The sequence below is a fragment of the Zea mays genome, chromosome 1, assembly GCF_902167145.1.
Source record: "Zea mays cultivar B73 chromosome 1, Zm-B73-REFERENCE-NAM-5.0, whole genome shotgun sequence".
Classification (NCBI taxonomy): Eukaryota; Viridiplantae; Streptophyta; class Magnoliopsida; order Poales; family Poaceae; genus Zea; species Zea mays.
Window position 1 is genome coordinate 262,284,203 of NC_050096.1, and position 25,770 is coordinate 262,309,972.

Below are 25,770 nucleotides of genomic sequence, written 5' to 3' on the forward strand. Positions count from 1 at the left end.
CTTATTATTTTACCTAGAATTTAATAAAAATATTTTCATGAATTTTAGGTTAAATAAGGAATTTTAAGGCATTTAAAATAGCTTAAAGAAGTAGTTCTGGATTTTTAGAAAATAGATAGTAATCCCAAAATTGCCCAAACTTTTTATGTGAGCTTTTCACAATATTTAGAAGCCATGGGTAGAGTTTGGTTTGATTTGAACATTGTTTGATAATTAGAACCCAAAACCCCTACCCCTGCCCTTTGAACTCCTTTACCGACTCCGGAAACCCTAAGTTCCCGGAATTCCGTGAAGGAAAGTTGTATTCAAGACTTAGTTAATAAATCTTTATTATCTTTGCACTCTCATAAGCATGACATGGCATTCATTCTTATATATATACCTATATGGTTATATTTAGAAAACGAAGAAGAGAGTGAAGTGACTCAAGAGAAGACATCACCACCTTTGGAATCTCAGGCAGAGACTTGGCTCTACTTTGACATTTGCGAGTCCGAGCCTGACTCACCTACTAACAAAGGCAAGCCCCGGTGCATGCAACCCCTTTCCTTGTGTTTTTAAAATACTTTTCGCACACTTTAAGTCTAGTGAAATGTGCATTAGGTTCATAGGAGTTGCTTGGAACCCTTTGATGCATTGCTTTCCTTGATATCCATACCTTTATAGATACTTCTGTGAAGTATCAAAATATGATTTACAAAAATGCTTAGCCTTGCTTAGATCTTGTGGATAGAGGTTGTCCTTAATTTAACTCGAGAAAGGATGGCTTCTACCTGCAAGAATATTTTCATTTGGAGCAATGGTGGGATCTTACTGCAAAGTTCCCTGTGATGCTCTTTCATCCTAAGGAACAGACACAATCCTAAGGATGGAAATACTTAAATTGAGACTTGGGGTAGGAACAGGTGATGTTCTACCCAGGTTGGTTAAGGATTAACGTGTATGTAGGCGTGCTGACCGAGGACCCTTTAACTGGTCACATGCCTCGTCATGGGTAAGCCTTGCCTCGGGCAGACTAAGGCCGGAATAAGACAACACGAGATGGGCGTGGAGCGGTGGCGAGAGTAGCGTGTACCCTCCGTGGCAAGAGGCTGGACGGTGGTGTATCTGTGCTCTCGGTCTGCGTGAACCTGATCCGGTCTTAAGAACCCCGGTGGCGGGTTGACATATGCAAGGGTTAAGTGCTACATATGTCGTGTGATTGGAGATCCTCAGCTGAGTATAATCGATTCGGATCGCCGTACCTTCGCGGTTATGAAGACTTGGTCACTTCCCTGCAACCTAGAGTCAAGATGTGAACACAATGGATAAGAATGATGTTGTCTTGATGTGATGTGAAATTAGACTAGATGCAAATGGAGTCTATTAATACTTAACATGGCGTTAAAAGATTGAAAGTAAGGACTCACTTTAGTAAGCTACTTCTGCAAAAGTATAAGTTGATTTTTGCTAAAGCCTCTCCTTGACTCCTATTTATCCAGCATACCCTTGAGAGTCTTTTCCTTAGTCGGGTAAGACTTGCTGAGTATTCCATACTCAGGGTTTATCCCTTTGTTGTTTTTAGGTGAGGAAGCGACAATCTTTTGTTGCTTCTGCTCCAAGGTGGTACCAAACGAGGAAAAAGAGGACTGAAGTGCGGGAGGACTCGGTCCTCCACTTAGGATCTTTTGGTTTATTAAACTTATCGGGAGGAGTTTGTGCCTCCCCTGGCTTGTATAATATTACTACTCTGCACTCACTTGTAGTCTGGTCTGTAATAACCTAACTCAAGTTTGCTTTTGAAATAAATGTAAAATTATGTAATTCGCTTCCGCATTTCTTTATCTCCGATGTTCTGTAATGTCTACAAGATGGGTGAGACGTTCCTGGTAAGGTAAGGAAAGATACCGAACTTGTCAAGTAGTTCAGGGGCACCTACAGGGTTGTCTGATGTCTGTGAGACAAAGACAACTGTAGGTGGGCCTAATTACTTGGGAGGTTCCGTCACAGAGACCGTCTTCCGAGGCCGAGGTTGTGTCCGAGCCCTGGGTCGGGCGAGGCGGAGTCCGTCGTCCAGCGTCGAGGTTGTGTCCGAGCCCTGGGGTCAGGCGAGGCGGAGTCCGTCGTCCAGCGTCGAGGTTGTGTCCGAGCCCTGGGGTCGGGCGAGGCGGAGTCCGTCGTCCAGCGTCGAGGTTGAGTCCGAGCCCTGGGGTCGGGCGAGGCGGAGCTTCCTATGGCGCCTGAGGCTGGACTAAGCTGCTGTCAGCCTCACTCTGCCGAGTGGCACAGCAGTCGGAGCGACGTAGGCGACGCTGTTTTCTTGTCAGGTCGGTCAGTGGAGCGGCGAAGTGACTGCGGTCACTTCGGCTCTGTCGACTAGAGAGCGCACGTTAGGATAAGGTGTCAGGCGATCCTTGCATTAAATGCTCCTACGATACGGTCGGTTGGTGTGGCGATCTGGCCAAGGTTGCTTCTCTGCGAAGACTGGGCCTCGGGAGCCGAAGGTGTGTCCGTTGCTTGAGGGGGCCCTCGGGCGAGACGTGAATCCTCCGGGGTCGGCTGCCTTTGCCCGAGGCTGGGCTCGGGCGAGGCGAGATCGTGTCCCTTGAGTGGACTGAGCCTTGACCTTAATCGCGCCCATCAGGCCTTTGCAGCTTTGTGCTGATGGGGGTTACCAGCTGAGATTAGGAGTCTTGGGGGTACCCCTAATTATGGTCCCCGACAGTACCTACGCTCCAAACTTAACAATATCCCAAATGCTAGCGTGGAGTGAGGTTAGATGATGCCTCATTTTATCACTCCACATACAATAATCTTCACCATAAAAAATCGGTGGTTTGCCTAGTGGGACAGAAAGTAATGGAGTGCGTTTAGAAATGCGAGGGTAGCGTAAGGGGATATTACTAAACTTCTTGTGCTCATGGCGCTTAGAAGTGACGGACGGTGCGTCGGAGCCGGAGGTGGAGGGCGACGAAGAATCGGTCTCGTAGTAGACCACTTTCTTCATCTTCTTCTTCTTGTCGCTACTCCGATGCAACTTGACGCGGGGAGGTGATTCCTCCCTTCCTTTGGCGTCGGACTCCTTTGATGGAACCTTCCCGCGGCTTGTGTCCGTCTCCCTCTTGGCGGATCCTCCCGACATCACTTCGAGTGGTTAAAATTTAATGAAGTACTGAGCTTTGATACCAATTGAAAGTCGCCTAGAGGGGGGTGAATAGGCAAATATGAAATTTACAACTTTAAAGCACAACTACAAGCCGGGGTTAGCGTTAGAAATAAAACCGAGTCCAAAAGAGAGGGCGAAAACAAATCACAGGCAAATGAAGAGAGTGACACAGTGATTTGTTTTACCGAGGTTCGGTTCTTGCAAACCTAGTCCCCGTTGAGGTGGTCACAAAGATCGGGTCTCTTTCAACCCTTTCCCTCTCTCAAACGGTCACCTAGACCGAGTGAGCTTTCTCCTTAATCATCGGGTCACTTGGACCCCTACAAGGACCACCACAACTTGGTGTCTCTTGCTTTGATTACAAGTGTCTTGAGAACAAGAATGGAGGAAGAAGAAAGTGATCCAAGCGACAAGAACTCAAATAAACACGAAAATCTCTCTCTCACAAGTCACTAAGTGTTTGTAATGGTTTTGGACTTTGGAGAGGATTTGATCTCTTGTTTGTGTCTTAGAGTGAAGTCTAGAGCTCTTGTATTAAATGCAATATGCTGGAAACTTGGATGCCTTGAAGTGGTGGTGTTTGGGGGGTATTTATAGCCCCAACCACCAAACCAACTATTGGGGAGGTTGTCTGTCGATGGGCGCACCGGACAGTCCGGTGCGCCACCGGACACTGTCCGGTGTGCCAGCCACGTCACCCAATCGTTAGGGTTCTGACGGTTTCGACCGTTGGAGCTCTGACAGCTTGGTGCACCGAACATGCATTGTTCACTGTCCGGTGCGCCTTCTGGCGCTGCTCTGACTCTGTGCGAACTGTCCGCGCACTGTTCACGTTTGCAGGTGATCGTTGGAGTCGACCGTTGCGCTTCTTAGCCATTGATCCGCTGGCACACCGGACAGTCCGGTGAATTATAGCGGAGCGGCTCTCCAGAAACCCGAAGGTGAAGAGTTCAGCCTGTACAATCCCTGGTGCACCGGACACTGTCCGGTGGCACACCGGACAGTCCGGTGCGCCAGACCAGGGTTCTCTTCAGTTTCTTTTGCTCCTTTCTTTTGAACCCAAACTTGCATCTTTTTATTGGTTTGTGTTAAACCTTTGGTACTTGTAGAATACATAATCTAGAGCAAACTAGTTAGTCCAATTATTTGTGTTGGGCATTTCAACCACCAAAATCATATAGGAAAAGGTTTGACCCTATTTCCCTTTCAATTAATATGCTTCCTTACTCTAAATTATTGATATTCAAAAATTGTGAATCAAAATTTGACGAGTCATTTGATATTGGGTGTTTTGACATAGGACTTGTGCTTAGTTTGATGTTTGAATTAGATGTGGTTAAGCTAGAAAAGTGTGATAATTGTGCTTAGTCATATGTTGATAACTAGTGTTTCCTTATAAAATGGTACAACGTCTCGCCACTAGCTGTTTAATTCGCTATCGTGTAACATTATTTAGGCTTGTGATATTCCTGCATTTACTTTCATGCCTCATTTGTTACCTTCTGAATTTTGATGCCTTCATCGAGGTTGTTTCACTGTTTGGCATGTACGCTTATATAATGCAATATCATGTACCTAGATTGTTTTGATTGAAATTTAGACATTTGTATTCTAGGAGTTTTTCCTCCTTGCAAACGAATGAGACATGAAAGTAAGATATTTGATGTGAACTTTAACTGAAAGTGACATTTTGTCTCTTTGTTTCTATGCAAACGAATGGTCTTAGTTTTCTGCTTGTGGTTTTTGGTAGGTTAATAAGAATGGTGTCTGACAGTTTACTGTCATGTATCACATTTTAGACACAATGCAAAGTTTTCATCACTAAGCTGACTGAATATCCCGAGTCGTCCTACATACCGGCACATAATAAATGAAGCGATTTCTAGATTCCTCTCGTTTCAAACTTAGCTAAACATTTAGTTCTTGATGGAGTTGTGGAGGCATATATATTTGTTAGTTAGTTGGTTCTGATTCTCTTCTAAATTCTTTAACTAACTGCATCATGTTTACAAAAAATAATTAGACCCCGATTCACAATAAAATAGCCAACAAACCTACTTACTATATTGTTTGACATCCTAATTGTGGTGACATAGGATTAGACCAAATCCACAAGTCCGGGGGGTAGAACGCTATAGTCTATAAACTGAACAATTGATTTTTTTTAAGTTTGTGGTTGTTTGTTATAAACTAAGATGTTTTCAACAATGCTCTTTCTTTTACCAATGTAATCGCTACTGTTTTTTTGCATGAAAGGGAATATGCTTTGAGATCTTTCAAGAGTGGGCAAACTACTATTTTTGGTCATTCCTCTGAACTCGTGGAGATGCACCGGTGGACACTGGAGATTGTGGTGTAGGCCATGACACGCGTGCATGGACGCCGGCGTCGGCGCATGTCTTCACGTCTTAGTCATTCTGAGCCAGACGATCATTGCCATTTGTGATGTGCAGGAGAGATGCATTATGGTGTCTCGCTATATAATTGGTATGGATAGAGTATGTTTTTGCTATGTCTGTATTTGTATATCATATGTGTTCTGAATGTTGTATGATACTAGATAATAAAGGGGTGATGCTCCTTCAATAGGAATCTTTTCTCTAAACAATAAATGTTCTCAATAGGAATCTTTCTTTATTTCGATCTTGTATTATCAGCTTAGGATTTGTCTATTTCGATTAATAGTAACATTAAGCCAAATTTTGGTTGTTCGAAATGGCAGACTTTGACATTTGTTATGATTGTTGAGTTGATTTTTGATAGCATCATTAAACAATGACATATGCATACAAGTGTCTTCCGTTGCAACCCATAGGCATATACCTAGTATACAATTAGGTCTCATGTGTAAACGTGCAAGCGAGCATTCAGATCCATTGGATCATAATCTAACCGTACATATAATTATGGTTTGTTAGGGGTTTTATTATAAATCTACGCAAGCCCATGGTGAAAGAATTTAAGTGTTAAACTAGCCAACGATTTTTATATATCATATAAATAGGTATTAAGATATTTATTCAAATATAATTATTGTTTATTTCTAAACACTAAGGTACGTGTGGTTTAATGGTTAGCCCCAAATTTCCGGATCTAGGGTGTGGGTTTGAGTGCTCGCTCTGCACTTTTTTGTGTGGTGTGGTAGCTGCGTGGGTGGGGTCGGGTGCTGAGCAGGCGCAGTAGATGGCTATATGGGCGTTGGGATCCATAGGGCAATAGCTAAGAGAAGGGCGGGAGAACCAGTTAGAGAGTGTGGGATGGGCCTAGAGTGCCAGCGTGTCCACAGGGTAGTAGTTGAGAGAGGGACGGGAGAAACAATCGGGGCGCGTGGAGTGGGCACAGAGTGTCAGCGTGGAGGGTGAAACGGTAGCACCAGGTGTCCACCTTAGATTCTTAATTGACTAGTATAGATAAATAAGTATTGAGATATTTATTCAAATATAAGTATTGATTATTTATAAACATTAAGGTATGCGTGATTGCGTGGTTACCCTCAAATGTTTAGAGAAGGGAGCGTAGGTTCGAGTGCTCATTTTGCATTATTACATTTATAATTCGAGTGCTCATTTCACATTTATAAATTAATATGATATTTCATATTTATAAAATTAATGTGATATATATGTTTGAATCATGATACAACGGATTATGAGTCTCGCTTGCATGTTGTACATCAAGATCTGATTGCACAATAGTTGTTGTGATTGGACACCATGAATATTTAGTTTAAGTTATTTTTTTTTCAATAACGATAGAAATAAAAATTAGAAACATTTATAAACGTAATATTCAGTTATTCAAACTTTTTCATGTTAGTAACTTTTTTATATAGTTTGGTTAAATCGTTTGATCTTTTGAAAATGGAGAATTGTTGTTGCTTTTTTATGGAAGGGGTATTTCTTATCACTCATAATTTTCTCTCTCTGTAACTGTAACTTTAACATGGCCGTTCCATACGCTCGGCTCCATGCACTCCCCGCCACCCAGGCCCACATCCAATCGATCTGGTCCCACTGCGCAGTACTTATAAAACCTTTCTCCTCTGAAGCTGCTCTTCTGGCCTTCTTTTCCCGGCCGAGAGGCGAGAGCCCAAACCCGCGCAGACGCGCAGTCAAGATTTCTCGTCGTCGTCGGCAATCGGCAACGGCAAGACAAGAACTCGAACCCCTTCGCCGCTTCCCCTCTCTTCCTGTTGCTCCCCGCCGCGCCGTCGTACGATCTCCTGAGCCGCCGGGCGCTCACGTCGACTACCTTTGCGCCCGCCACCGTGCACCGCTGCCTCCAGAGCGTCTCAGGTTTGGCCTCAAGCCCCGCTCCGCCCGTGCAGAAATTTTGTGTTTCTTGGTTCTTCATTTCTTGGATGGTGACTCCAGCGTTCTTGTTCCTCACTTCCTTGCTTTGGGGTTTCATCGAATTGGCTCGCGGAGTATGGCAGGCATTTTGTTCTTGGTCTCCCAAATCCCAATGGCGGAGCGCTAGGGTTCTCGCACTGTTTATTTGGGCATTCTTTCTTGGTCAATGTTGTTTGGACTCCACGGACCGGATAGATATATATTGTGGGTTCTTGGTTCATTTCTGAAAAAAACAAAAGGTTCGGCTTTTCTTGCTTTTAGTGTTGAATCGCTCGATGACAACAAATGTGATTCTCTTTTCCTCAGATAGATCAGTATTTGTTAGCCCTTTGTGCCAATGTCAATCCATCCTAGACAAAGGCGTGAGTTCTTCGCGCCTCTCCCAAAAGGCATTTATCTGGTCAACATTCGTTTCCCCTGCTCGGTTTGAAGTTTTGAACACCAAGCGGATGTCTCGTAGTTCATTCGTAAATAAGCACAATGGTCAATGGATTATGTTGATTTTTTTATCCTTCTTAGTCAACTCCTCACTTTGGTTAGGATTCGGATCTTTTGAGTTCGTGTTAAGCCTCGACTATGAAACATAAATAGTTCTTCCACTTTCGGCTTGCTCAGTCAAGATGGAAGTTTTGACATTAATTGGACTGAACTCTCCGAGGTCAGTGCTGTTGGTTGTTATTGCAACATTCCTTAGTTATTGCTTATTAGGTAAATTCATAGTGTTGGCCAGGTTCACCAGGTAGCTGCTTGCATCAAAATTTCGTTTTACTGTTAGATAAAGGTCTGGTCAATTCTTGGTCGTTGTCAAGTATGTCTGTTACCGAATTTTGGCAATGCTGATTATTCACTATGCAAAAAATTGGCACCTCTGAACTCTGATGTTTCCGGCTTCATGGAATTTCCAGCATAGAACTCAGATACAGCCAATTTTAAGTTTTTTATTATTTTACAAGAATTGTCAAGAACTTTTTTTGTTGCCGGAAAGTTTGGGTAAGATACCATTATTATCTTACTATTGCAGCTGCCAAATCTTCAGTGACATATTTGTTACTACCTGCTAGACTCCAAGAAAGGGTTGGTTCTTTCAGTGTGGTTTCCAATGGAGAAAAAGGGGCCTCAGGCCCTCACAGCAACTGAGCTGAATGCTGCCGTGTACAGATACCTCCAGGAATCAGGTTTCAGAACCATAATATAACCCTGTCACATTTCGGTTAGATATTAGCATTACATGTTTGTCGGTTCTTTCATGGGTAAATTATGATCGTTGTGTTGTTAGGGGTCTACGTAATGAACAGAATTAGTGTTGGTTTGCTAAGGTCGATTGAAAATCTGGAATATTTATGTCTAGAGAGAACAAAAAAAAGGAGGTGAAGGGAGGCAACAGGAACAGATTTTATGAAAACACCTCTTACCATTGTTCCATAAATTTCGGTTGATTCTTGGATCAGGTAAGGGTCTTGGGGTCATTTATTGTCATGCTGGTTTCATCAAATTGCTTAGTGAATCTTAATTTCTTTATAAATATGAACCAGGAGAGAGTACACTTCTAATTTAAATAAACGTTAATGGTGCTTCATTCCTTTCAGAAACATCTCTTCTTTGTTTTCAAGACTACGGTAGTACATCCTTGTATAGCTTCTTCTTGCTTAGCAAGTAGCTAGAAGAAGTATGGAACACTGTGGTTATTAAAATATGATGTTCCATGAAACATTCAGAGTTTGAAAAAAAATATTGTGCTCAGTTCATTATTAGGTTTGTAGTATCGAACACGGTTTGTTAAGAAAAGAAACCATGATTAACATTTTTAAGGGATTGTTAGAATGTGTTGCTTTGGTTCATCTTTGGGACAATTTAACAAGTTTGTTTGGGTTCTTTATGTAGCTACTTCATTTTTTTTATACAGTCAAACAACTAACTGAGCAGTGGCCACGTACCAGTTCTTTATAAGTTAGGATTGAATAATAAAGTGTTGTTGGCTTGTTGATTTGTTTGACATGAGAAAAATGACTGATTTCAACTGCACATACAAACTGGTAGGAGAACTCAATGAATGGCAACATTTCTTCCTTGGTTGGGGCGTTCCTTTTTTCATACCCCACCTTGTCTGCTTACGCGATAATTTAATGTTGGACTTTTTGACCCCAGATTGATTTGATTCTGGCATTATTCTTCTGTTGAACCATAATTTGGTCTATGCAAATAGCTAAAAGCACTTGGGTTGACCCCACCTTGTCTGCTTACACGATAATTTAATGTTGGACTTTTTGACCCCAGATTGATTTGATTCTGGCATTATTCTTCTGTTGAACCATAATTTGGTCTATGCAAATAGCTAAAAGCACTTGGGTTGTAACATGTTTTTCGAAGGGCGACAAGATCATTGCCACATAATTTATTATAAAAAAAAATGGAACAACTGCACGGTTCCAAAATGGAAACCAGCCCAACCTGCACAATTCCTAGCAATTTAGAGTTAAAGAAAACAGTATCTAATGTAGTAGTAAAACGCTGGCATCATTTGTACTACTATCCTTTATTGAGAAGGTATGGAATTGTTTCTGCATTGCTTAATTGTTTCTTGGATGCTTTATCAGGTTTCCTCAATAAATAATTCAGCACCTCAGAGAACGCACTACAACCTAGCTGATTGTTTAGTGTCATCTTGTTGCTTAGTATGAGACAACTGTAAGGTCCCGTTTGTTTTATTTTATTTTGAGGAATTGGAATCTTACTAATGGAATAGACTATTTTTTTAGGACGTGACATTTCACCACTTTTTAAAGTTATCATATAAGTCTATCTCAAATTTCATGGAGTGAGAGATGGAAATTGATTCTATAGATTTGTATACTATTTTTCCGATGTACAACTTATAGCACACTTTTATACTTGCTTCGCTATAACATAAATGTAGTATATAAATATCTCTCTCATATGATTTAGGATAATATACAAATATATTACATATATAAATATATGAACTTAATTAGTTTTGTCTAAATTATAATTATTAAAATGGAATTGAATTCCAACTAAACAAACGGGGCCTAACAGTTTTTATTGTATAAAAAGTAGATTCAAACTTTTCTTTAGTTGATTGATTTCGGTATTGGCGTTCTCTGTGTTTTTTTTCTTTTGCTGTGTTGTTTAGGTTTTTATGTCTTCAAGCATGTAAATTATCTGTAAAGTTTAATCTGAAAAATAGGCATTCCATGTTTAAAATGCTTTATCTGTTACATATCAAATGCAGGATTTGTGCATACAGCATTCAATTTCTTCTACGAGGCAGGCATTGGAAAAGGCAACATACAGGAAATGCTCCCACAAGGTGCCTTGATCAGAATCATGCAGAAAGGTCTTGAGTACATTGAACTTGAAGCAAATGTAAGCTAATATATCTAGTCTGTTGATAATCACTGTGTTATCTGTTGGTAACTCCTAACATGTTTTCTATTATTTGTGTCTGTAGTCTGAGATTGGCAGCGATGAGGAGCACCACTTTTTTGAATCTCTGGACTTAATGACCAATGATTTAGATGATCTGACAAAGAAAATTACCAGCAGTGGGAAGCATAGTTCTGAGAAGAAAATCGATTTAGTTGAGACTGACAAAGCGCAGAATATTGGTTCTGCTGAGACTACCACAACTTATAAGGCTGCACAGAACAGCAAACCTGATGAGACAGCTACGATGGTCAGAACTCAGCCAGTGAAGCATACGAAGGCACAAAACATCAGTTCTGCTGAGACTATGCAAAAGACTGGTTCTGTTGAAACTACCACAGGACCGGGGTTGCCTGTTTCATGGATAGGGAAGAAATCTAGACCCAGAAGACGAAAGGATTGAAAGCTAGACAAGTGAAGGGATTGAAGTTAGACATTAAAATCCGTTGCTGATTCAGAGTGTGGAGATTTGATAAGGATGCTTAAAATACTAAATACATCAAATTTATGACAGATACCATTCAGTTTCTGATTTAGTAGGCAGTATATGGAAGTACATATGGTATGGCTGCATTTTCACACATGCTAACAAGCAGTTTTACAACTCGTATACCTGGGATGGATGAATTTGTGCTTGCCAATACGTTAGTAAGCATGTTAAAGGATAATTGACAATGTGCATAGCCTAAATGATTACTGGTGCATTTTTTGAAACTTGAAAGGATATTTCATTTGACAGCAGCATTGTATGGTAAGATTGTGTACTTGTGTAGTAGTGCACTGCTTTTGTAAATCGGATAGGTTCTCCTTCCCCCTCTTGTAGTATCCCCTCTTTTGGGGAGCACTGTCTTGTAATCAAACTTTCGTACCTTTTCATAACTTTTTTGAGAATTTTTCATAACTTTTGTTGTTTAATTGCACAACAGTTTTTGCTGTTACACGTATTCGGTAGCCTTTTGACAAATATTAGGATAATCAACTGTATTGATATTTGCAACACTATGTAACACTCAGCAAAAACACACAATCTGTTGCATATTATTTACTCGCTGGATGTGAGAAGTGGCAAACATAAATTATATCCAAGCTATACATACGAATTTCAGCCAAAACAGCCCATGGTCACTCTAAAGAAGCTACAGCAGTTTTCGTCTCTTGTGATTAGTTCACACCTCTTAGGCGTAACTGTTCCCTGCTGAGACGCTTGAGTAGCTCTAGTTATTCTCTATTTTCCTAGGTGGACTCTAGCCGAAACATGACCCTGCAGAGCCAGTTAATTTGATGTGAATACGTTTGAGAGGTTGGTTTGAGTTGACCAGTTTTGTTCCATTTTGTCTGCATAACCTCCTGAAAATCATCCATGTGCACCTAAAAAAATTCAAAACAGAAAATAACCGATACACTAGTACTCATCTTTGTCATCTTCTTCTTTCTCGTCTAATTTTTAAGGCCAACTTGTGGTTCCTTTTGTGTCATCATCCCTCTCGGTGGTAGAGCGATCTAGCAATTGTTGAATTGCTCAAACAATTTTGATTGAATCATCCCCTGGCTAGCCTTATAAAGCTTGTTCAACATACTCTTCTTCATGATTGGGGACTCGCTCCTACTCATTGCTAGCCTCTTCCTCTTGTGTTGAGCTCCTATCCTAGCCTCAGGGACGGTCCGTGATAGTGTAGGGTCATCTTCTTCCTCGCGAGAACATAGATCCTGCCCCTGGGGGAGAGATCTTAGGGTGCTCTGGGTCGGCAGATCACTGGAAGCGTCTCAAGATGACTTAGAGTCGCATAGGAATTAAGAGATCAACTCGAGAAAGAGATCTCTTAGATTGACAACCAGATCTTGCCTCTGGGAGAGGTAAGATCCTAGGATCATTTTGAGATCGACATGTCATACAAGACAAGTCAAATAGGGATGGAGGTGGATATGTAAACAGCTATAAATAAGATTATGCTACATCTAATTCTATTGCAGAAATGATAAAGAAAATAATTAGAATAAACTGATACTAGATTTGTTTGATTCCGGAAACTTCACTTACTAGTATTCCTGTTTCCTGATATAAATATCACCATCACCGATATCTTTCACAGCAAAACCAAAAAAAAACTCTGAACAAGAGACCTACCATGTTTTTTTCATGGATGGATCGACTGAGACCTTCAGATGCTGCCAAGTGTAGCAGAGCTCAAATTCATGAACCATACGATGTTGCAGTACTTTACTCGAGGACATCTGTACATCAGTACATGCATAGGTTAAAGGAAAGATAGCGTGTTTGCTAAAAAGCAAAGCAGGATAAAAAAAAGCTGGGAAGAAGAAGATGCCAAGCAGAGACGAAGCAGTCCAGTCAGTGTCGCGGCTCGATCACAAGGTAGCTACTGAAAGTTCCTGTCCGATGTTCAGGCACACAGCCTCTCGCGCGTTCATCGGCCGTCGACAGATGCGCGCAGTCCTCGAGAGCTACCTGTCTCTGTCGCAGCGCGACTGCCGACTGGGGAACAACGGTAGCGTGAGGAGGACAAGCAAGAGAGACGTGCCCGATTGGAGCACCACACAAGCCTGGTTGCATTGTTTGTCAGCAAATTAATGTTTGGTTTGAGGTCAAAGTAGAATGAAGCTGCCGGGACGATATCGTTCACTTAATTTTTTGGATTATGTCGTCACTAAAAATTATTATGGTATTTACCTTGCTATCACTTGACTATCATCCTCCTAACACTAGAGAAACTGTGGTCGCCCACTTCAATCCCTCTTTGTACATCAACCAAACACATTATAAAGTGTTGTCGTCTTTGAATGGTCGAGCTCCCAATATTCTTCTTTTCTCGCACTAGCTAGCAGCTCCATCTGCATGAGTGAGAAGCTAGGCCGGGCACACCTGAGACGTCACGTAATAACCCGCTCTAGTAGTTCTGCTCTCATCGCATGCTACAGTGCACACACACACACATGTGACATGTCGCTCTCACTCACGCCCGTTGCCTTTTGGCTTGTAGGCAGGACAGGACAGGACAGGACAGCCCCCAATTCATGCATGCATGCATGGCTGACAAATTGAGCATGCATGGTCCAAGGAATCAACATGTGTCTACATGCATGCATGCACTTGGCATATAGTACTACTACTTACATGCATGAGCATCATCAGATGACTGATTGGGAACCGAACGCATCGCATCAGGCTAGCTACGGGTTTCTTTGTTTTCTTCCTTTCTTCAGGGAGGCAAATTAGGCAAGCAATAAATCACATCGCTCGCTCTGTCGTCTCTGCAGCTCCAAGTCTCGCCTCTCAGTCTCAGCAAGGCGGACGATGGATGGGAACGGTTACTGACATGTCGCGTCGGTTGTAATTAGTTCAAGCTTGAAGCAGCTGATGAAGAAGGGAAGGGATAAGCTAGGCCTAGGCCGGCCGCGCGCCAAAACAAAACAAATAACTGTACTTGAGCTCCCTGTCCCTCCCATACAGATACAGGTTTGCTGCAAGCTAAGTACAGGCCGGATCGATGGAAGCCATATGCAGTTGCGTGTGTGTTCCTGATTGCTTGGTCATTTCTAGGTCACACTGCATGGCTTATATATCTCTATCTAATCACGTTGAAAATTCGCCCAACAACGTACGTATAGTACTGCCGTCTCCATTACGAAACCGAAGGACCTACTGCCATTATATATGATCATGTTGATGTTGAAAGAAGAAGATGAGGTTTGAGATCATCAGGCAGGTCAAACGCAAACAGCTGATCGAGCTCTGGACGGACGGACGACGACCACGGATTAATTCAGGCGCTCACCATCCATCGATATAAATATACCTAAATATATATCATGATGGCAGGAAGCACTACTAGCTTACTTGCAACAGCCGGCGAAACCGAACTGCCCTGATCAATCGTGCTAGCTATAGCTAGCTGGAGCCTGGAGGAGAAGAGACAGGAATAAGGCATGTAGATCTGCAAATCTCGCCGAAAGCGACCGCCTAATGTTGCAGCTGCGCCCCCGCCCCGGAGGCCCAGGTGCCTCTCCTTTTCTATGCGTCGTCTATCTATCCTCAACTCAAGCCAGCTAGCCTGACCAAGTTGACTTGGACACCCACCCCCAGCTGATTAATGCCAGCACCATCCACACACACTGCACTAGCTTTCACAAGAACTCATGATCATCATCGTCAGCTCCCTATGCAGTCCCAGCACAAGAGAAGACCACGCCCAAAAAGTGCGGCTGGTGGTCGTCGTCCTCCGGTCCGGTCCGGTCCGGTCCTCTATATACCGATATATATCAGTGCACTTGTGACTTGTGCTGCGACAGCAACAGTCTCCCACTACCAAAAGGAATGGAACCCTACCGCCTGTGCCTGTGGTGTGTGGAGGGGACGGGAGGAGAGGCATCATTGTACAATCCCATTACAAGAGCTGCTGCTGCCACTGCTACTTGAGGAGGAATAACAAGAATGCATGCACTGCACTGCACGCATGGGACTCTACCCTGTTTAGTCTAAACTCTGAACTGACAGAACTCTTATTAGTGTTCATATCAGTCAGCTCTAGTGCTTCCAGCACGCAATATATATATATATATATATATATATAATATATATATATATATATATATTACAAAAATGAACACTACTACTAGTGCATAAACACTAGTATACAAAAAGGAAATCATCATGGGTACTAATGGAGCTTTTTCGTCATCAGAGAGAACAGCAGGCGCAGTCAACGTCAGGCGGCGGTGTGGTGGGTGCGTCTCGATCAGTCTGCCGTGTTTGGGCGCAAATGCTAATCTCCAGACAGATTAAAGGTTGTTTGCGAGAGATGTGTAGTCTAATTAAGCATGTAAAGGTAGGGCGCGGGTGCCCATCAATATACTAATGGCGTGTGATCGGGCGCGGCGCCGGTCTGCGGAGGGATCGACACTTCGACAGGATTACTTGGTGCATGGCTTTCTGACTGTGACATGAACCCGGCCGGCCGTTCCTCTAACTGGAGTCTGGTCTCTGGACAGCTAAAACTCCACAAGAGTTACGTGAACTAGGTCACTTTCACCGCACCCTGCGCCACTGGTAAAACGACGCGTGTCCACTCCACTCCATTGATGTTTCAGTGGATGGTTAACTTGTTGTCTACATACAGAGAGAGAGAGAGCTACAGTTTGCTACAGAACCCGCAGATGATCGAGCATGGATGGATAGTATAGTACTGCTGAGAATTGAGATGGCGATGCTGACGTGAGGAGCAGAGGAAGCGTTGCTCCAGGGACATGGGCCAGGTCCACAGTTGGATTGGACATGGATCGGATGGAGGAAGAAGAGATGAGCCGAGCGGGCTTCGCCTAAGATTATCCACTAAATAACTTATTGGGGTGGGAGAGACAGACAGACACACACACACAGGCCTCCCTACCTCCTGATTCCGCGCAGAGACAGAGAGCTAGAGACGAGACTCTCCCCCTCCACAACCCTCCCTCCATTACCATCACCCAAACGAATTGTTCTCTCCCCATCTCCGATCCCTACGTCAAACGTGTCCCCCCCGCCCGGCCTCGCCTCCTCTCACTCTCTATAAAGCAAACCGCGAACCTGAAAGCAGGCTGATCTTGATCACCTGCAACTGCAACTGCAAGCGACGATCGAGAGCCAACAAACAACATCAGCAACAGCAGCAGCAGGCTTCAGTTTGCACGCAGGGTTTATCGGGCATGGACTTGGAGCGTATGGACGAGACGTCGTCGGTGAACGATCAGAGCGCGGAACGGCGGCCCACGGTGGCCGGCGGCGGCGGCGGCGCCATGCCGTGGCTCGACCTCACGCTGGCCGTGACCGCCCCTCGCGACGAGTTCCCGGCGACAACGGACGGGGACTCCTCGTCCGCCGCCTCAGACGGCGAGCCGCCGCCCAAGCCCGTGCCCGTGCCGTCCTCTCCTCCTCCTCCTCCTCCCTCCGCGCCCGCGCCGCACAAGGTGTTCTCGTGCAACTTCTGCATGCGCAAGTTCTTCAGCTCGCAGGCGCTGGGCGGGCACCAGAACGCGCACAAGCGGGAGCGCAGCGCGGCCAAGCGCTCCTCCGCGCCGTCGCCCGCCTACCAGTACCAGTACCACCACCTCCACGCGGCGCAGCGGATGGTCATGGCCGGCCTGCCGCTCGAGGCGCACGCCGCCCTGGTGCGCGCCGCGCTGCGGGTCAGCCCGGCCAGCGCGGTCATCCAAAAGGGCGCCGCCAGCCAGGAGCTCGCCGCCGCGGCGCGGAAGGCTGCCGGTGCCGGGGCCCCCGGCGCCACGAGCACGGCCCCCAGGTTCCACGACGGCAACAGCGCCGCCGCCACCTCGTGGGCGCCGGCGCTGCTCTACGAGATCGAGGAGCCGGTCAGCTCGACGTGGCCGGGGAGCTTCCGCATGAGGACGCAGCCTGAGCCGCCGAGCTCGGAGGAGCAGGCGTCGGCGTCGGAGCAGAGTAAGAAGATAGACTTGGATCTCAGGCTGTGAAACTGAAGCCGAAACATCGTCGTAGTTACATGTTGCATACTTGTAGATGAGGAGGAGCTCGCGCGACCAGACTGTACTTTGATTTCTAACTAGTTTCGATTTTCACCGGTATATAGTTGTCTGTCAGCTGCCTAATCCCTCGACTTCGTGCCGCCTTCTGAATAGCGAACGGTTCCTCGAAACGAGCAGTTCGATCTGCGTCTTCTGAAAAAAAAAACGAGCAGGCAGTGATCATTTTCTGAATCCTTTCAGCCAGATGCGAAATCCGTTCTGAGTGCAAGCTCAGACAGTATTTGTTATTCAGGGAAAGAAAGAAAAATATATGGGAGAAAATAAAGGAAAACTGGATTAGAAAAAAGAAACTTTGCAAGGCGGATGGAACGGTACAAAGAACGCGTTGGCAGCAATAAAGCTTGCTTCAGAAAAATGTTCCTTTGACATCTGAATTTGTCCGGACGCAGCCCCGACATGGAAACTGCAGTCGTCAGCTATTCCCTCCTGTTCCTATTCAGCAAGTTGCGGTTCCAGGTGCCGATGTGACATTCCACTCAGCACAAATGATAGAGAAAAGCAACCTAGTTCCCTATTAGAGCATATAAAAAACTAGCTAAATAGTTTGTAAAGCTAAATTTTAGCTAATTAATCTCTACTACTTATTAAGTAAGCAATAGTAGTCTGCCGTTCTGCCGTTCTGCCATCCTGCAATCTCAACCGTCCGTTCACCGTTCTGCGATCTAAGCCGTCCGATCCTGCCCACTAATTCCACACGGCCTCTCCCACCCTGCCTTCCGCCGCCAGCCCGCATCTCGCAACCGTCCCGCACGAGCAAAGAGCCCTCGTTCCCCTCCCCTTCCGCTCGAGTTCGTCGCCGTCGCCCTGCCCTCGTATCTCCTCCCACGACACCGGTGACAACCACAGGCCACCGTCCTGATCCTCATCCGGGTGATCCCCAGGCAGGCAGGTCGGCGAGGAGGGCAGCAAGACCGAGCCGTGCGGGGGCTCGGGACGGGAACGGGACAGGACCCCAAAATCTCAGATCCTTCCTGCTCGCCCGCCCGTGCCCGTCGGCGCGTCGTTCTTGCCGTCCGCGCCCCACCTCCGCCCTCTCCTCCTCCAGGTAGGTGAATGGTGATTGCTGCAACCGACCGTCTTTGATGGGCGGGGATTCTTCGGTGGGGTTGGTACGCGGTGTGGCGGCCGGATTCGGAGAGTGCTCTGCATACTCCCGCGCGCGCATTGGGTTTTGGTGTTTGGGATTTCATTTTCCCGAGGGTTCTCATCTTCGCGGTGGCGACCATGGTTCGTTCGGATTGGGACGGTGGATTTTTGACTCTCGTCTCTGCATCTGTTTCCGCAGGGGAATCAGATATGCCACAGGCTGCGCGATGGTGTTGTGGGTCTTCGGCTACGGCTCCCTCATCTGGAACCTCGGCTTCGACTTCGACGACAAAATCCTCGGCTTCATCAAGGGCTACAACCGCACCTTTAATCTCGGTATGGATGCTTGTTTTGCAGGCGCTTGCTTGGGTTTGGGTACACCCTCGTTGACGCGAACCTCAGCCTCAACTTCCTCCCTTGTTCTGTCTTCCACCCTCGCAGCTTGTATTGACCACAGAGGCACAACAGAGCATCCGGCGAGGACCTGCACGCTTGAAACCGACGGCGAGGCGACGACGAGGCCATATGCGTGAGAAACCAACCACTTTGTGTTTATCCTTATTTTCCCTGTTTGCAGTGTTCTTGTTGCGAAGATGAATTATCTAGCTTTTACTGCAGGTGGTGACACAGTATTACATGTGCAATTTAGATATGGATTTGGACGACTAAAATCATTTACTGAAATGTACCTAAATAATGTTCTGTTTGTGTAGCATCTTTGCATGCCCCCCTTTTTACACGGTGACACAGTGTTACATGGGCAAGGTACTTTGCGTGGCCTGTCGTCATGAATTTCTTTCTGACAACAGATTGGTTCAACTTGTTTTCTTGCCATTAGCCATAATTACAGAAAATTGTTTTTAATGAATTGTTATTCAGTTTTGCGTCACAATTTCCATGTTCTCGCATGAATATGTAGCTCTGCATTGGCCTTGAAATCTTATCGAGGTCTTCACTTTGGACTAAGGAATTAGAAAAGAGTGGAAGAATAGGGTAGGGAGTAATTTCTTTTTCTACTTGTATAGTGAGCTGTGTAAAATCTCATTACTTTAACCACTCCAATAGCTGTTAGCTTTGCACACCAGTTTGGCATGTTGGACCCATGGATCAGCTTTGTGTGACGACACAACATGCAGCATTATATAGAAGACATTGGCAGAGTTCCTGCATGTCGTGCCAGTGTTCCTGGTCGGTAAATGCAGTTGCACATGAAATGGGAATCAGGGTGATAATTCAGTGTTACAGGTAGGGGAAGGGAGCAAGAAGCAGCCCCGCTTGGTCAGCTTTGATGATAGATCATCCGTCACAGACTTGGACTTCGACTTGGATGAAGAGGGGGCCATCACGTTATACAATTTTTATTTTTTCATTACTTGTTGTGTTTGTTTACAGATAGTCCCAACTCACTTGAATTCTTGATAGCCTGTTGTGGTTCTAGCAAATTTGCTCATCGTTACCATCTTTGGCTGTCAAATATATTTCTATGCTACAATTTTAGCTTAGGACCCTTATGTGTATCATTTCTACATAGAAATATTGTCCAAGAAATGACTTGAATAGGTTGTCCATTTACTACTCTCACATGGCATCATCTGAAGATAACTCTTTGGGTTACTATTTATGTAGTATGCACGTGTAAAAATAAATGCCAAGCCACTTAGTTGAGTTTTAAAGTATGATTCGTGCACCAAGATACTTGTAGAAGATACTATTGCAGCTTATGATCTGTTCGGGATCTCTACAGTGCAATTGTTTAAGAGAATTAGACAATTATAGTATTGTTTCTTCCCAATTATTATTTGGAAAAATAGGCGGCATGCACTAGAATCAAGCCTAACCGCTTGGCTTGTTATTACATTGTGCTTCTACATTACATTGCTTCACTGTTTGAATTTCATCTCTATTTTTGTTAGTAGTAATAGTTAACATGTTTGTGTTATGCATTAGTAAACTTTTTTTTGCTTGTAAGTTTCAAAGTATACACACTATTTTTAATGTGCAAAGTGGCATGCTACTTATTTCAGTTTATTGTTGCAAAATTAGCCATTTCGGTTTGTTGTAGGTCAGCATGGTACAAGCCTACAAGGAGAAAGTTTATCCAAAAAACAAGGTATGTTTGGTTCATGCTAATCCTCACCTCCTTCCCTTGCTGCCGTCTCAGGTAAATAAGATGGAACTTTAAAAGAAAGTTCAGTTGCTATTTATGCATCAATTGCTTAACCTGTTTGTTTTGGTGACGAGCTACTATCAGTCGCGCCATAACTTATTGCATGTTTTCTCATGTATCGCTTTAGGACCGGTATTGCTTTAGGATGTGATATGGCATTTGACAACGTTTTTTAATTTAATTACTGAAATTCGAACGACTGGAATGCATTTTGTTACGTTTATTACACAACATTTTTTATTTGTTTGTTGCTGAAAGTAACATCAATTAGGAAATGAAATTTGTACTTGGTATTCGCCTCTGTACAGTTGAACTGCTGCAGCATGAGCCAGAAGTTGGTTATGAACTACCATATAAGGTTCCCTTCCAGAGTCTCCCATGCTATATCGTGAATTTTCCCAAGCAAAGCACCTGCCAGGCGCCAATATGCCACCGGGGTAGCCATTAAAATACTTAAAATCAACTCCAAGGCTCATCGAACGTTATCCAGTGCTTCACCGTGTTTCTGAACTCCCTAAAGCAGATGTTGTCATGTTGGTCAGTTTGGTGTTGGTTTAATTTCTACGGGTGTCGTATATCAGAGGTAAACAATATTAGATGTTTATTTATTTGTTTGGAGGTATCAGTTTTCTATGAATGTACAACTGTTTGCTTTGTGCTTTATTTAGACTTCTAATTTATATCGATATTTATGACATGTGTTTACCTGTTTTGTAAGTCAATCAAAAAGTTTGACTAGCAACTAATGGTGCCTATACATGTATTTATGGAGCTTCTTCTGGTCATATGTGTAGTGGATCTCTCCTCCTGGTAACTAGCTAGATCATCTATTGTTTTTATTTTAAATTTGAAAATTTACTTCTGATTTGCAAAACAAATGGATATAGTTGTTCCCTTCAATCATGTCCAAGGTCAAGAACCATTCAGGTCATAAACCCCTACGACAGGGGCCACGAGGGCTCATCTTCGCCACTGCCCCTACTCCCACCTTCTGGTAAGAGATATCCTTGCGCTTTTTTTGCTTATTTGCATTTCTAAATTCCATTCGGATAATAATTGTGAAGGCAATCATATCTTCACTTTTTTTATCCAGGTTCATTGAGATTAGATTACAATTACGGTATCAATCATGTCTTTGTTTGATGAATAGTTAACTAAATAATTTGACATCCCTCAAACATCATTTATTCTGCTTACAAGTTAACAGTATTATTCCTGGCCCGATTAAGGAGGTCTCTAACTGTGTCTATGAGAACGAGGTGCACCACACTGCAGCTACTAGATAAACCCTTGGTTCGCATATTCTTAGTTGTGTGTGTTTTCAGTTTCACAGTTCAAAAACACTTATCAAGAAACAACACGACACAACTAAACAGTTCTCTGTGTAAAATTCATAGTTCAAAAAAAACATATTAACAGTCCACATGCCACAACTTCACAGTTCTCTCTATTTTTTATTCACAGTTGTCTGTGCACTGAATTCTTAGTGTTTTCAGATAACTGCTACCACATTCAAGATACAAAGCTAGATGACGACACACATTATGTTGTTCCGCATTAGTTTTCGTTTTTCTTAATTGATTTTGGAAGCACATGAATAAAGGTCATGCAACGTTTTACAATGTTTTGCTGACCTATTATGTTCCAATTCGTTTAGAATTTTCTGCTGGTTATGCTCTCATCGCCTTCAATCGCTTTTGGTGTATCAGCATGTCCTGCTCGGTGCTGTTCCATTCCCTAGCGATGTTCTCCGGCTAAAGACGCTTGGAGTTTGTGGTGTGGTGACACTTAATGAATCATACGAGAGGCTTGTTCCCACATCCCTATACGAGGTTAGTATATCACAACTGACCGACCGAGTGCATCTAATTGTATTGTTCTGTAGATTAGTTTTGCACAGGCACTCGTTTGTGGTATGCTGGTTCTACTCCCTGGGTATGTGATCAGATAGTATGGTGCCACTGTGAACCAAATTCCATGTATAGTGAAAATATAAGCTACAGATACAGAGTTGGGGAGAATTGAATAGGATATGGTCGATCCGTGACCCCTGGACGCCGAAGGCGTTCATCACTCAAAATAACCACCATTCTGAAGGAAACATACACATCAACTGATTGCTGCTATTTTTAGGCTGCTATTTTAAAGCTGCCATTTGCATTCAATTTTGGTCAACATTATGAACTGACAGCAAAACAAAGCTGCTATTGTCAGGTTCCTATTTTGAAGCAATTTTAGCCACCATTGTAAACTGCCTGCTGCTTGGTTTTGCTACTTGCAAATAGCATTCTTATGAACTGGCTGTTTCCACCGGTTCACTTAATATGTGCATTATTTCTAGCTTTTAATGTTGATAGGATATGATAGGTGACATATTGATGTTGTGCGGTGACAGATTAGAGACGTGAAAGAAATAGAATGAGCAAGGTACTTAGGTACTTGCCTGCCTGTTCCATTGCGCGTAGAATGAGAAATAGTTCCTATAGTGTTAGCGTCCACATAACCACCATTCTGAAGGAAACAGACACATCAACTGATTGTTGCTATTTTTAGGCTGCCATTTGCATTCAATTTTGGTCAACATTATGAACTGACCAGAGATTGATAGTGATAGTGTTGGATCACGATTGCAGGTAAAGTTCACTTTATAACTTCAAGTAAGTTTGCACAGAATTTGGACCCTATATATTTTTTAGTCAAGTCTAGCAATTTTACCCATGCGATGCATTCTCTTGCTTCCACTGGATTGCCCATTGTGTTAAATTGTTTATTGCAGTATGTGTGATATAGAGATGTCCCATCAGTTAGGGTCCTAAGAAACACATTAGAAGTCTTGAGAACTGATGCTCATATACTTCTTGCTTGCAAAATGTCTGATCAGAAGCATTCCTTTCTTATAGGATAAAAGAAGTAGGCGCAATGAGGAGTCATGTTCATTCACAAGCTCTAACAGAGAAAGTTGGGGCAGATGTTCATCTTTAGGTGCAGCCAGTGATGAATTATTCTCAGGCAATAATAATGATAAGCAGGTGACACATTGCTTCAATTGCTTGAGGTCATTTTGCATCAACCACTCCAAGTACTTACTTTCTTCTCCTCTAATACTTGTTTTTAGATATGAGCCCTTGGGCCTCCAGTTCGGGCAACAAGCATATGGCAAAGAGAGTGAGGGGGCATGATATTGTTTTCCAATTCCAAGTACTCTATGTTTGGGTTTGGTCGATTCTGTCAAGATTCATTTCTACATTTTATATGTTCTATAGTCTCACAAGTATTGTTTTTGGTGTTGATAGGATCTAAGGAGCAAAGACTATTAATTATCATAAACAAGATTTCTAATTGGTGAAAGCTTTTTATATATAGCAGACTGTGATGATGTGTAGAGGCAAAGGATCCTTCAGAGTTGAAGCAGGGTAAAAGATTTTGTGTCAAGCATCGAGCCAAAGATTTTGTGTCAAGCATGAAGGACATTGAAACCCGGTTTATGTGTATAGTTGAAGCAGGAAATAAGGTTTCTAGAATGCTTGAAACCAAGAAGATCTTGCTTGACATATGTGCTAAAATACCAGGTGATATTCATGACTGTTGCATATATCTTTTGTGCCCTTTCAGTATCGTGTCAGCATTTTTTCAATAAATTTTAGTTCATTTAACAGGATTCTAGGTTCTCCAGTTAAGCTACCTACTGCCCGATTGTGTCAGCACTTCAAGTGTGCTGCAATTGTGATGTTATTCTCAACCATGGTAACCAGGGTATTCTCATTATTCTCTTCGCAATCATAATGTTTTCCTGAAGTACTAATTTTAAATGTCTTTGTAGAAACTGTGACCCTCCATAGTTAAGGGATTGCACTTTCTTAAATATTTGTAAGCACTTACTGTTTTGATTATGCACTTAGACTCTCTGTTTTGAATGCGATATTTCTTCCTTGAACAAAAAAGGTGCACTTTTGTTGTAAATTTCAGTTCTTGGTGTTTGTTTAGACACATTTTTTTGTTTTAAGAACTTCTGTTAAAAGTTTCTATGATCTATATAATATGAAGCACTCTTAGACTGACTGGCTGAGTTCTCATGTTTATGTTTCCTGCTTGTTGCTGTTAAAGGATGAGGACGTTGTTGGACTTTGATGAACCTAGAACTCTTGCACCAACTTGTCTTTTTGTTGGAGGTACAAAATACATGGTGATCCAAGGTGAACCTAGAGTGGTCATCCGAGGAAAGAAGGTACAGTGGGAACATATTTTCTAATAGAAGAAATGCTTTGATGCCTTTTTCATTTGCTTATGTTAATGTTACCCAAAACCAAACTCAATTCATATCTGTAGTACTATATTCTTGTTACGATATCTAATATGCATCAAGCTTGTGTATAGAAAAATTAAGTAGGAGTACTGTATCAAAGATGCCTAGATACATGGTCATGATAACTTTGTGTTAATTAATATGCCTGCTAAACTCTGTTAGTTTATTGCATTTGCAAGCTTCGTGTCCTAGGGTTCTTGAGGTGGTTGGCGACCACAGGAATGTTCTTAAATGAGCAACCTTTTCATGCAATCAAGAATCAGAAGTCTGTGTTGGTTTACATCTTTTCTGAAAGTGATTTACTGTTTTATACTTGAGTAACTTTGTCCTATGATATGAGATATCCAAATTCATCTAATAATTAGTTTTTTTGAGATGAGTTGGTCCTACAAGGGTCCGTAACTGTATTGTATGCTCTTGCACCCACATATATCTAATAAGTGAGTCTGAGCAGTGACATAGTCCATTGGTACCATGGGCTGTATGGATATAGGTCACTGCATTGCTGATAGTGAGGAGCAGAAAGTTCATGTTATTGTTGGTGTGTTGACCCTTACCACTCTCCAATTTTAGTCCACCCCTATTGACCACATAGTTCAAATGAGTATTATGGGTGTGATTACATGAGTCATATCTGCAACATGGCTCATTTTTGAATGTTTGCTGGTGGGATGCTCATCTCTTCTATGTCTACAAGAATATTTTGCCAGTGATGACGTGT

At 43.1% G+C, this 25,770-nt stretch overlaps 2 protein-coding genes and 1 pseudogene across 30 annotated transcripts; 2 read left to right on the forward strand and 1 right to left on the reverse strand.

Annotated features, from left to right (window-relative positions):
* The first annotated feature begins 7,225 nt into the window (after positions 1–7,225).
* On the forward strand, positions 7,226–11,840 carry LOC100382641 (uncharacterized). The gene is given in 4 exon segments (NM_001175365.1): positions 7,226–7,440; positions 8,519–8,672; positions 10,748–10,881; positions 10,967–11,840. Coding segments are annotated over 3 exon segments (588 nt in total). The 5' UTR covers positions 7,226–7,440; positions 8,519–8,596; the 3' UTR covers positions 11,345–11,840.
* A 4,240-nt stretch (positions 11,841–16,080) lies between these two features.
* Positions 16,081–24,886, forward strand: LOC103645490 (zinc finger protein 4). 29 transcript variants are annotated; one of them, XM_035964332.1, is made up of 12 exons: positions 16,081–18,538; positions 18,779–18,915; positions 19,021–19,108; positions 20,642–20,689; positions 21,055–21,556; positions 21,634–21,740; positions 22,456–22,578; positions 23,647–23,775; positions 23,862–23,944; positions 24,040–24,315; positions 24,403–24,490; positions 24,851–24,871. In XM_035964332.1, exon 1 carries the CDS (start codon positions 16,639–16,641, stop codon positions 17,419–17,421), a length of 783 nt encoding a protein of 260 aa, XP_035820225.1. In that variant the 5' UTR covers positions 16,081–16,638; the 3' UTR covers positions 17,422–18,538; positions 18,779–18,915; positions 19,021–19,108; positions 20,642–20,689; positions 21,055–21,556; positions 21,634–21,740; positions 22,456–22,578; positions 23,647–23,775; positions 23,862–23,944; positions 24,040–24,315; positions 24,403–24,490; positions 24,851–24,871. The 29 variants fall into 29 exon arrangements, with proteins under 29 accessions (XP_035820225.1, XP_035820221.1, XP_035820237.1 ...); XM_035964328.1 differs by lacking the exon at positions 24,851–24,871 and adding an exon at positions 19,198–19,344 and having other exon boundaries at positions 24,403–24,778; XM_035964344.1 differs by lacking the exon at positions 24,851–24,871 and adding an exon at positions 23,300–23,379 and having other exon boundaries at positions 21,055–21,329; positions 21,465–21,556; positions 23,862–24,315; positions 24,403–24,778.
* LOC111590567 (uncharacterized) lies at positions 22,452–24,334 on the reverse strand (annotated as a pseudogene).
* Positions 24,887–25,770: the final 884 nt, after the last annotated feature.